General features: G+C 47.2%; 1 protein-coding gene and 1 non-coding gene across 3 annotated transcripts in view; both read left to right on the top strand.

Annotated features, from left to right (window-relative positions):
• The first annotated feature begins 2,255 nt into the window (after positions 1–2,255).
• Positions 2,256–12,835, top strand: part of DOCK2 (dedicator of cytokinesis 2) — a 359,556-nt gene continuing 348,976 nt past the window's right edge. For both annotated transcript variants that reach the window (XM_007673344.3, XM_039910387.1), the window contains exon 1: positions 2,256–2,333. In XM_007673344.3, the coding sequence (XP_007671534.1) occupies positions 2,291–2,333 (43 nt within the window). In that variant the 5' untranslated portion in view covers positions 2,256–2,290. The remainder of the gene's footprint in view (positions 2,334–12,835) is intronic.
• LOC114807144 lies at positions 8,397–8,537 on the top strand. The gene has a single exon (XR_003755197.1). It is a non-coding gene; the product is annotated as a small nucleolar RNA SNORA7 (small nucleolar RNA).

Below are 12,835 nucleotides of genomic sequence, written 5' to 3'. Positions count from 1 at the left end.
CACCCATAGTTAAAAGCTACAATGTGACTGGATGGAAAAGAGAGGCCTGATAATGCTTTCCCTTGATTCATTTCCTACTGCCTTCAGGACATCTCTACTTAGAGCCCACTGACACCTCAAATTAATCCTCATCTTCCCACCCAAACCCTCGCTTCCACCTGTTTCCCATCAATCCGAATATTTGCACCAAAGGGTGCCTTGCCTGTGTTCCAGGGGTCACCTCATTTTCCTCTCCATCCTTCTGGAAATGTGTTTTGCCAGCACATCAAGCAATCAATGGTATTTACTGAGCACTTACTGTGTGCAGAAGACTGTGCTAAACGCTTTGGGAGAGGTACAGTACAACACAGCTGGTAGACATATTACCTGTCCACAACGAGTTTACAGCACATGAGCCAACTGTGAAAAAGTTGATGGCATTTTATTGAAGCCTATTCACTTGTTAGAAAAATAAAACTTTCAGATGTCTTTTATAACCCTCCAATTTCAGGTCATCAAAAGATGTAATAGAGATGAAGTGGCAGGAGAGACAAAATTCTCATAAAGGATGCTAATATGTGTTTGAATGGATCCCAAGATGAGTGTTTATTCAAGCGTTAAATTATCGGATGGGAGATATAGATGAATTAATGCTCCCATAGAAAAACTCTTATACTTTCTGATAGTTGTGCATGTATAAGAGGGAGTTGCATGGCTGAATATTTTGACATCTGGTATTTTAAGGAAAGTTAGGCAAATGAAAAGTTAGGCAAGTATGCCCTAAATATTTAATATGCAAATTAATTGAATAAGCAGATGCAATGCTCTAATCACCTAAAAGTTTTATCTAGAATAATGCACTTTCTGCCGATTCATATAATATAGTAATATCCTGAATACAATCGCTATTACTACTTTTACTACTATATAAAGGGAAGCAGCGGGGCTCAGGGGAAAGAGCACGGGCTTGGGAGTCTCAGGTCATGAATTCTAATCCCGGCTCTGCCACCTGTCAGCTGTGTGACTCCGGGCAAGTCACTTAACTTCTCCGTGCCTCAGTTACCTCATCTGTAAAATGGGGATTAAGACTGAGCCCCACGTGGGACAAGCCGATTAACTTGTATTCTCTCTCCCCCACTCCTCCCCAGCGTTTAGAACAGTGTTAGGCACATAGCAAGCGCTTAACAAATACCATCATCATTATTATTACCAAACTCTCGCCTCATTAGCTTCGCGGAAAATGTAGAGTATTGTAGAGTTCCTGTGAAATTAAAGATGAAAGATTAAATTTATCGTACAAATGCTGAACAATCCGAAGGTCTATTCTAAATGTTCTTCCAACGACATTTCTAAACCTAACAGAAAATTGCAAAGCCCAGAATGTGGATTTTTTCTTGGAGAAGTCAAGGTAGGGGGTTTCCAATTCAACCTTTTCTAGCCGCATCAGAAAATAACTGGGGGTCGGGGGGGGGGAGGGTGGGGAATATAATAACTTCTAAAACTGGAAAGGTTTCCCCCGCTGATTGAGCCACTTTTTTACCCGCACGATTTCTCCCAGTGTTTTCAATAAGTCGCGTTCATCAAGTGGAAACGACTTTCTTCTCTCTGCCGCCGGTTTAGAGAACCGCGCTCCCCATACGGAAAGGCAGCAAAACCGGTCGGCTTCGAATAGCCCCAAAGCGACCCTGCTCTGCCTGCCAAAGACCTAAAAGGGGAAGTTCCTTCTAAATAAGCTGAAATGAGTGTTTCTCCATAGTTGCTTCTTTTAATATTGCTTCATCGGTTTGTTTTTTTTAATTTCCAATCTTAAGTTTTTCCTTTTTCTGTTTTTTTAAAAAAGGGGGGACGTGTGTTTTTCTGTCTTAAAAACGGGGGTGGGGAGCGTGTCGGGAGAGGAGCTGATTTGTCATCCTCCAGCCCTGGCTATGCCAGCCCGGCCCTGAGTTTTTGTAGGGGGACCCCGTCCTTTGGTGGGAGGTTGTGGGTGTCCGGGAGAAAAGCAGAATGGGTGCGGGGGGGAAGAAGGCTTCGGCTGAGCGGGGATTTGATGAGCAGAGGGCGAAGGTGGAAAGTGGTGGGGCGAGGCCCGGGACCAGGCGCGAAGAGAGGTGTCCGGGCAGGGGCGGAGGGGCTGCTGTCGGGCCCAGGGAGGGCGGAGAGGGCGGGCCCTGGCGGGTTTCGAAAAGAGGAAGGAAGTGGGGCCTTGCAGAGCGCACATCTCCCCCCCGGCCCGGCCCGGCCCGGCCTCGGCCCCACGCGCGGAGCAAGGTGCTGCCCGGTGCCGCCCGGTGCCGCCCGGCCCTGCCCGGCCATGGCCCCCTGGCGCCGGACTGACAAGGAGCGGCACGGCGTGGGTAGGTGCCCGACGGCGGAGGGGCGGGAGGCGGGCGGGGAGCCCCCCTGCCAAGTTCTGCCCAGCTCTGCTCAGCTCTGTCCAGCTCTGTCCAGCTCTACCCGGTTTTACCCAGCTCTGCCCAGCTCTGCCCGTCCCGTCCCGTCCCGAGCCGGCTCCTAGCCCCCGCACAGGGCGCGAAGGAGAGGGGCGGTCCTGCCGGCCCCGGCTCCCCGACGGCTCGGGAGGACTCGGCCCTGGCCCCGGCCCCTCCGCCTTCCACTTCTGCATTTTGGAAAGATCGGGCTGCTCCCTCCGCTGCCGCTTTCCATCGCCCCTCTAACCCCCTTCTCATCCCTCTCCTTGCCCTCCTGCCTCTCCCTCGTCTCCTCCTCTTCCACCTCCTCCCTCTCCTCCTCTTCCCATCTCCTCCTCCTCCTCCCACTCCTCCTCTTCCCATCTCCTTCTTTTCCTCCTCCCTCTCCTCCTCTTCCCATCTCCTCCTTCTTCTCCTCCCTCTCCTCCTCTTCCCATCTCCTCCTTCTCCTCCTCCCTCTCCTCCTCTTCTCATCTCCTCCTTCTCCTCCTCCCTCTCCTCCTCTTCCCATCTCCTCCTCCTCTTCCCATCTTCTCCTTCTCCTCCCTCTCCTTCTCTTCCCATCTCCTCCTTCTCCTCCTCCCTATTCTCCTCTTCCCATCTCCTCCCTCCCTCTCCTCCCCTTTCCCACCTCCTCCCTCTCCTCCCCTTTCCACCTCTTCCCTCTCCTCCCCTTTCCACCTCTTCCCTCTCCTCCTCTTTCCACCTCCCTCTCCTCCTCTTCCACCTCTTCCCTCTCCTCCTCTTTCCACCTCTTCCCTCTCCTCCTCTTTCCACCTCTTCCTTCTCCTCCTCTTTCCACCTCTTCCCTCTCCTCCCCTTCCCATCTCCTCCTCCTCCTATCCCTGTTCCTACTCCACCCATCAGCCAGCACGTGGTCCCCAGGGTTTGAGGCCAGCCCGGGCCAGCCACGCACTCTGCTCTCCCCTCTCCTAGTAGCCTACCACTCAAGTGACCCAGGGCCGGGCCGAATCGGTTAGAGGACTGTGAGGATTGTTGGCCATGGAAGCGGAGACCCCAGGGTACATCCTCCTCAGTCTGGGACTAGAGAGGTGGGAGAATCCCTGGTCCTGATCAGCACTTTCGCTTTTGCATCATTCTCATGCAGATGCACAACAGTGAGACCCCGTACTGTAACCAGGTCCGCGTTGGGGGCTGAGAATGTGCTACAGCAGTTCTCCTTTTTGACGAGAGTCAGGAGATATCCCCGTAGGACTTGTTTTCAGGATGTTGAGTTATCGCTTGGGCCTCTGGGCTCCTGCTATAAAATGGCTCATTTCCCTGAGTAAGACTTAGAGTCTTGCAGCTTCTTCTTTCCTTGTACTTTTCTTCGTTTTCCTTTCATCTTCCCCTTGAACCTGCCTATCTGTATTCCCTCCCTTACTCATCTGTTCTGCTCCCTAATTCTCTTCCTCTTCAACTTTCCCTCTCTCCCTCTTTGTTCCTCTACTCTTCTCCCTCAGTTCCTTTCCCTTTCTTCTTCTTTCCTCTTCTCTGTTCCCCTTTCCTCTCCTTGACCTTCTCTTATGCTCCTTTCCTTGCTGAATATTTTGTACGCCACTCAGTCTGTGCTCAGCTTATTCTTTCCCTGATCCTACTCTCTGCTTCTCTCTCTCTGTTTCTGTCTTCAGCTTTGGATACTCTGGGCTCTGCTAATTCGGAGCCCCTTCAGCTCCCTCCAAGTCACTTCAGACTCCGGTCAGCTCAGGAGGGTTCTCTGACTGTCAGAGGGAGGGGCTGGGCCTGGTTGCTTGTGGGTGGGCCGCTCCACAATCCCCTGTTCCTTGCTGAATTCCTCATTCTAGAGGGAGAGGCTTCTGGGCCTTGCCCCTCATATCTGTTAAAACTGATTTTAGAGATGGATGAAATTGGTGTTTGCTGGACATTGTTAACTCTAAGGGGGCACTGACTTGGAGGGATTGTCGGTCCCACTCTGGAGGTGCTACTAATCTGAAAATTTGTAGTGGTAATAAAAAGAGGAGAGCATGGCATAGTGATAGAGCACGGGTCTGGGAGTCTGAAGGATCCACCTCCGTCACTTGTCTCCTGTGCGATCTTCATTCATTCATGCAATCATACTTATTGAACACCCACGGTATGCAGAGCACTGTACTAAACTCTTGGGAAGTACAAGTCAGCAAGAAATAGAGACATTCCCTGCCCACCGTGGGCTCACAGTCTAGAAGGGGGAAGACGGACATCAAAGCAAGTAAACGGGTAAGTCACTTCACTTCTCTGTCCCTCAGTTGCCTCATCTGTAAAATGCGGATTAAGACTGTGAGCCCCTTGTGGCTTGTACTCACCCCAACACTTAGTATAGTGCCTGGCACATAGTAAGTGCTTAACGAATACCACAATTATCATTACTATCAGTAGTAGTAGTATTTATTGCATGACTACTGGGAATGAAGCACTGAGTGAGCTAGTTGTGGGCAGGGAATGGGTCTGTTATATTGTTGTGTTGTGCTCTCCCAAGTGCTTAGTAAAGTGCCCTGCACACAGAATGCAGTAAGTACCATTGATTACTAAGCACTGGGAAGGAGTATGCAGATGATAACTGGAATGGTCCCTGACCCCCAAGAGGTTCAATGATCAAGCCGCTTGGCATAGTTGAGGGTGCGGGCCAGCAAGTCAGAGGATCTGGATTTTAATTTTAGCTCCAACACCTGCTGCTGGGTGACCTTGGGCAAGTCACTTCACTTCTCTGTGACTCAGTTTCCCCACCTTTAAAATGGGAGTCAATACCTTTATCGCTTCTACTTAGACTTTGAGTCTGTGTGTGGGGCAGGGACTGAGTCCAACCTGATTAATATCTATTCCAGTGCTTAATACAGTCCTTGGCACACAGGTGCTTAATAAATAATAATAATGGTGGTACTTGTTAAGTGCTTACTTTGTGCCAAGCACTGTTCCAAACACTGGGGTAGATACAAGTTAATCAGGTTGGACATGGTCCCTGTCTCACATGGGGTTCACAGTCTTAATCCCCATTTTACAGATGAGGTACCTGAGGCCCAGAGAGGTTAAGTGACTTGTGTGAGGTCACACAGCAGACAGGTGGCAGAGGTAGGATTAGAACCCAGGTCCTTCTGATTCTCAGCCCCAAGCTCTATCTACTAAGCCATGCTGCTTCTATAATACCACAGTTATTATTATTACTATTATGACAAATAAGGGGAAGATTGAAAATGGGCGCAAAAGAAAAGGTGAAACAATAAACATTGAAAAACAACTTAAACAGCATAAAAAGATGGGGCAATATTAAATAGCATAGGAATTGCAGAATACTGTGGCTCAAGAAGCAGTTTCCTACTCCAACAGTGCCCAGGCAGGGATGTTCAAAGTCCTGTAGGTGGGGAGGGCTTCTGGGACCCTTTGGCTTGAGGTCCAGCTCAAACCGTTTTCTTCTAAGACGGACAGTTCGTTGGGAATGAGCGAAACTCAAGCATCTCTTCCAGGTCAGGGCAGCAAGACTCCCTGGTTCCATTGGGAAGAGAAACTCATCCCTTAGCTGGTATGTTCAAGGTTCTTCTGATTCTTCTTTTTTTTGTTTTTGCCTAGGGTTTAGTTAAGTGCTTACTATGTACCAGGCGCTGTTCCAACCAGTAGGATAGATTCAAGCTAATCAGGTTGGACACAGGCCATGTACTCCATGGGGCTCGTAGTCTTAATCCCCATTTTACAGATGAGGTAACTGAGACACCGAGAAGTTAAGTGACTTCCCCAAGGTCACACAGCAAGCAGGTGGCAGAGCCGCAATTAGAACTCAGCTCCTTCTGATTAGCAGGTCCGTGCTCTAGTCACTAGAAATGTTGCATCTACTCTTTTCAGTCAATCATATTTGAGCGCGTACTACATGTAGAGCGCCATACTAAGCGCTTGGGAGATTACAATGTAATAGAGTTGGTAGACACATTCCTTTCACTGCAGACTTGCTCTGAGTCTGGGTCCCTTTAAAGGAAGATCAGATAGGGATTAAGTTAACAAATACCATAAACTCAGCACTCTCAACCACAAATTGCTCCAAAGAGCCAGGAGTGATGAGTGATTAAATTCACTTTAGTGTCATAGGTAGAAAAGGTCCCAGAGGTGAGTTACTGGATTGCTGGACCTAATATTTCCAGGATTTTCCCTCCCTGTAGACTCAGATCCTTTCAGGGTGACAAAGATGACGTGGTCCTTGCCCTCCTAGTTTCTGAGAGCAAACTCTCTACGAGGGTGCCTGTGAGCTTGTCTATGGAGGGAGAGCCCAGCGGGGGATGGCTAGAGGGATGGGATAGCAAGTTTGGTGACCTTTCTAGAGCACAGTCTGGGCCAGACCAACCTATGCGCTGAGCTAATCCAAGAAATCTAGTCTTTTATTTACCATTTATTACCGAAAGCCCCTAGAAGGCTGTCGTTTCCTACGCAGGTCTGATTATTACCCTATTTATTTTGTTAAAAATAGCAATGTTGGTATTTGTTAAGCGCTACGTGCCGAACACTGTTCTAAGCGCTGGAGTAGATATAGGGTAATCAGGTTGTCCCATGTGAGGCTCACAGTCAATCCCTATTTTACAGATGAGGTAACTGAGGCACAGAGAAGTGAAGTGACTTGCCCACAGTCACAAAGCTGACAGGTGGCCGAGCCGGGATTCGAACCCATGACCTCGGACTCCCAAGCCCGGGCTCTTTCCACTGAGCCACGCTGCTTCTCTAATGAGGTGTCCATCCCCTTGATTCTATTTATCGTGATTAAGTTGTCTTGTTCTTTGTCAGTCTGTCTCCCTCGTTTAGACTGTGAGTCCGTCAATGGGCAGGGATTGTCTCTATGTGTTCCCAAATTGTACATGCCAAGCACTTAGTACAGTGCTCTGCACATAGTAAGCGCTCAATGAATACTATTGAATGAATGATATCAGTTCCCCTTTGGGTCTCGGGAAATCTATGAGCACGGACCAGTTGCCCAGTGGGTCCTGCCTCAGTGACACTTGGATTTTCTCTGCTTAAGCCAGAGTGGTTGTTCAGTCTGTGCTGTGACGTTGTGTATTTGTTGAAACTGTTGGCTGTCCTAGTTTCCTTCCTGTCTGACTGGCTGCCAGGGTGACTGCCTCCTCCCTCACCGCTGACTTAGATCTGTTATCAGCAGAGACAGCCTTTCTCCTCTGCCTGGATGGAGCTCCAGCTACCAGGGTCAATCGATCAGAGCACTGTGTGCAAAGCACTGTATTAAGCATTAAGTATTAAGGTGAGCGTGAGCCCTCCGCTCAAAATCTCCTCAGGGATAGACTTTGGACTGTAAGTTCCCTGTGGGCAGGGATCGAGTACAGTATCGTAGTGTACTTAGAAGCAGCGTGGCTTAGTGGAGAGAGCACGGGCTTGGGAGTCAGAGGTCGTGGGTTCTAATCCCGCCTCCGCCCTCGTAGCTGTGTGATTTTGGGCAAGTCACTTAACTTCTCTGTGCCTCAGTTACCTTATCTGTAAAATGGGGATGAAGACGGTGAGCCCCACGTGGGACAACCTGATGACCCTGTATCTACCCCAGTGCTTCGAACAGTGCTTGGCACTTAACAGTACCATCATTATTACGAAGCAGCATGGTGTAATGGATAGGGCACGGGCCTGGGAGTCAGAAGGTCATGGGTTCGAATCCCAGCTCCGCCATTCGTCTGCTCTATGGCCTTGGGCAAGTCATTTCGCTTCTCTGGGCTTCAGTTCCCTCATCTGTAAAATGGGGACTAAGACTGTGAGCCCCACATGGGACAACCTGACTACCTTGTATCTACCCCAGCACTTTGAACAGTGCCTGGCACATAGTAAGCGCTTAACGAATATCATAATTATCATTGCTATTATTACTTTTCCAAGCACTTAGTACAAGCTCAGCACATGGTAAATGCTCAGCAAATTCCACTGATCGATCGAGTGACTGACCGTTCTGACTGGGATCTTTTTTTTTTTTTAATGGTATTTGTTGAGCATTTAGTATGTGCCAGGTACTGTACTAATCTCCTCTCAGGATCGCACCTAGAGAGTTTCCAGGACTCTACCAGTCTCGACTATGGGAGGGAGAGTCAAGCAGAGGCATATCCGTTCCATTCCTAGCTTGGGCAGTGTGGCTTAGCGAGTGGAAGGCAATCTGCTACAGGTCAAAATTCACCTGTGCTGGGCAGCAGTGGCACAGGAGAGAATCTAGGGCAGCGACTCAAGTTTACTGCACAGGAGGCATTGGTAAATCACTTCCATATTTTTACCAAGAAAACTCTATGGATACACTACCAAAATGATTGCAGATGCAGAATGGGACATTCTGGGAGAGATGTGTCGTTATGTAGGTGTCGTTATGGGTCGAAAACGACTTGACGGCATAAAACAAGACTTTTACTAAACCCTGGGGTAGAGATAAGCTAATCAGGTTGGACAACATCCATGTCCCACATGGGGGCTCATTCTCAATTCCCATTTTACGGATAAGGTAACTGAAGCACAGAGAAATTAAGAGACTTGCCCAGGGTTATGCAGCAGACAGGTGGCGGAGCCAGGATTAGAACCCAGGTCCCTCTGACTCTCAAGCCCGTGCTTTATCCACTAGGTCCCTAGGCCAAGCTGCTTCTGACACTTCATCCAAATTTTTGTTGGCTTGTTAGTAAGCTCAATGGAGCTGTTGAGGAATAAAGAGGCGAGAGCGAGAAGAAAGTGGTGCCAACACTATGGCCACTGAAAGCAGCTCTTCAGGGCCACCCTGGACAGTCCAAAGAGGTCATGGGATGGTTTCAGCAATTGAAACAATTCAGCAAATGAGCATGGGTTGGCTCACAACCTCAAAGAAATCGAAGCCTTCGGCAAATGAATTTTGATAGAATTGTAAAATTCTCAATTTTTACAATTGAAAAATCCTCAATTCTGTACAACTTTAGGCTCCTGATGCAAAGGCTGGGGGCAGTTTATAGACCTCAGGAATTTTCATGAAAATTCTCTACAAGGTTTTGCAGTTTCCCTTGTTTCTGTAATTATGCGTGTCATCAGTCAATGATTGTTCTACCTTTTGCTAAATCGAAGGGGCTGGGTTTAAGCCATCTCAATGGTGTGTATTTTCTTCCTCTAAAGGAGAGCCATCCTTAGAAGACTTAAAAAACCCTTTTAGATTTTGGGGTGGACACTGAAATCATCAAAATGATGGAATGTAGTCTAGACTCTTAGCACTTCTTAAACATTCTCTACAAGCTTTTAAAAGTCAACTATGGACAATTACAGTCAGCTGAGTGATGATATCCTCTGTGGGATGTGTTCCCGACCTTGTAGAACTTGCATTTAAATCCATTGAATTCTACAGAACGGTGAATAGCACAACTCAAAAAGTGCCCTCTTTCATGGATAGCTATCTCTTGTATTGGGACAGCTCAGAGGTAGGAAGAATAGAAGGTAATTAATTTGGGTTACTTTCATTTTAGGATTTTGTTGTAGAGAGAAAGTGTTGTGCCCTGAAAATCTGAATGTCTGAAATCACTCATTGGTAGTATTAGAACACTTAGAGTGCTACACCTTTGACTGAGTGCTTGGGAGAGTGTTCAAGTAGAAAGGCACACATTTTCTGCCCTCAAGGAGCTGACAATCTAATGAGATAGACAAAAATGATTAACGGATAGTGAAAGCCAGAAGGAGCATGATGATAAAACAGAAAGCAGTGCAAGTCCTTTAGGGTGAAATAGCTGAACCAATAATTGAACATACAGAAAATCCTATAAATAAAAAAATCAAATATACATAACTATACAAACGTGGAATCCAAGATGTGGAATGTATAAATATAACATTAATGATAATACAAGTGCAAAGAATGGGTGTTAAGCTCACATAAGTTGGGACTTGTGAATTAAGGAATACCTCTGGAGGAAATGGGCCTCTTAGGAGGGCTTTAAATATGGGGGCCGGGGGCCGGCGGGATGACTGTGATCTGACAGATTGGTGACAGGAAGGAGGTTTACACTGGAGGCCGGAGTGAAGTACAGTTTAAAGGTGAATTTGGGAGGAATCGAGGGTACTGGGCGCAGAGCAGTATTGCCTAGTGGAAAGAGCACGGACCTGGGAATCAACGGACCTGGGTTCCCATCCTGGTTCTACCGATTGCTTGCTGTGTGACCTTGGGCAAATCGCTCTTTTTTGTTAACAGTTGAAACCTTGCTATAACAAATGTGGCCCATTGTGAGAATGACATTACTGAGAGAAGAAGCGTAGGCTCTATTGTAATAGTTGATCATGTAATTTTTATGGTATTTAAATGCTCATTATGTGTCAAACACTAAGTGCTGGGATAGATAGGTTGCACACAATCCCTGGCCTCACGTGGAGTCTAAGTAATAGTAATAATAATAATGATGTTGGTATTTGTTAAGCGCTTACTATGTGCAGAGCACTGTTCTAAGCACTGGGATAGATACAGGGTTATCAGGTTGTCCCACATGAGGCTCACAGTCTTAATCCCTATTTTACAGGTGAGGTAACTGAGGCACAGAGAAGTTAAGGGACTTGCCCACAGTCACACACCTCACAAGCGGGGGAGCCGGGATTCGATCCCATGACCTCTGTGGGACAACAGGAAAACTGAGGCACAGAAGAGTAAAGTGATTTGCCAGAGGTCACATACTAAGCACTTGACAGAACCAGAATTAGAACCCAGGTCCTCTGACTCCCAAGTCCATGCTCTTTCCATTAGGCCACGCTACTTCTCCAAATAACTTATCTGTGCCTCAGTTTCCTCAGCTGTAAAATGGGGATTAAATCCTACTCCCTCCTACTTAACCTGTGAGCCTCATGTGGGACAAGGGCTATGCCCAAATGGATTGATTTTTATGTGCCACACTGCTTAGAACAGTGCTTGACCCATAGTAAGCACCTAACAAATATAATAATGATGATGATGTTGATGAAAGCAGATACATAAGAAGGAGAAAGATGGTAGAGAGGCTTGAATCCAATGGTAAGGGATTTCTGTGTGATGTAGTGGGAGATGGGCAATTGTTGGAAATCTTTGAAGAGTGGACGGATGTCTGCCGAGCAACATTGCAAGAAAATGATCCATACATTAGAGTGGAGTGTGGACTGAGATGGGCAGATGCTAGAGGCCAGGAGGCCAGCGGTAGGGCTGATGCAGTAATTGAGCCACGATTTGACCAGAGTTTGAACCGAGATGGTAGATGTTTGAGTGGACAGGGAGGCGTATTTGGGAGATGTAATGGAGAAAGATTTGACAAGATTTCGCAGTTGGCTGGAGATGAGGGCTGAAAGAAAGGGAGGACTCAGAGATATCGCCAACCAAGGGTGTGGGCTTTTCAGACAGAAAGGATGGTGGTGTTACCAGCAGAGATAAGAAAGTTAGGAGAAGGGCTGGTTTTAAAAAGCAGAATTGATGTGACTGTAGCCTCTGTGTTTGTTTGTGCACTTCCAAATTAGAACAGAATAGGGGTAGGGGATACTCCTGCTGCCATCATGATCTCAAGCGTCAGGACTCTGTAGGTGGGTTCAGTGCAGGAGGAAGTGAGAGAACTGTGCAACAGGGGCACAGAATAATGGGATTCCTTCCCTTTTTCCATTTCCACAACCCGCGTGCTGCACTCCAGATACAACTATTAGGAGCAGCGGCCAGGGAGAACATTGCTCCTACTAGAGACCATGGAGACCCTTCCAGATATTTTGGTGTTTATGGTTCATTTACTGAGGTGAAAAGAAAAAGCCATGGCTGAGAATATTTCTTGAGAACCTCTTTTCTTTATTTTAAAAGCTACTCTCGGTCTCAGAGACTGACCTGGAGGAGGGAGGAGACAGTGAGTCGCAGGTAATCTAGTCTCAGTTGGGACTAGAGTTTGAGGATGTCAAAGAAATTCCCTGGCCATGCAGTTTCAGCAGGGCTCCATGATTTCCATTCCCTCTTTTCCTTTCTTCCGTCCCTCGGTCATCTTTGATTTTCTTTTTCAATTTAGGGTAGCAGCAGGGTCACTGATCAAAAAATGGTAATCCTGGGTGAGAGTTTGATTCCCAAGCTTTCTCTGTTGGAATGTGCTTCCCTTTATCCATGCACCTTCTATAAAGTTTCGTGATTTTTTAAAAATTATTTTTAATAGAGTAGGCATACCAAGTCACCAGGCCCTTTAGCCCCTTGCTTAACTAACTTTGCCGTGGCAGGAGGGGATTATCAATCAGTCTATCAATCGATTATATTTATTGAGCCCTTACTTTGCAAAGAGCACTGTCCTAAGCAATTGGGAGAGTAATAATCATAATAATCATGGTATTTGTTAAGCACTTGCTATCTGCCAGGTACTGTACTAAGCTCTGAAGTGGATACAAGCTAATCAGGTTAGACACAGTCCCTGTCCCACAAAGAGCTCACAATCTTAATCCCCATTTTACAGATGTAATAGCTGAAGGACAGAGAAGTTAAGTGACTTATC

Source organism: Ornithorhynchus anatinus, chromosome X1 (assembly GCF_004115215.2).
Source record: "Ornithorhynchus anatinus isolate Pmale09 chromosome X1, mOrnAna1.pri.v4, whole genome shotgun sequence".
Classification (NCBI taxonomy): domain Eukaryota; kingdom Metazoa; phylum Chordata; class Mammalia; order Monotremata; family Ornithorhynchidae; genus Ornithorhynchus; species Ornithorhynchus anatinus.
Note: the sequence above shows the minus strand (reverse complement) of the source record. Positions and strands in the feature narration are given on the sequence as shown.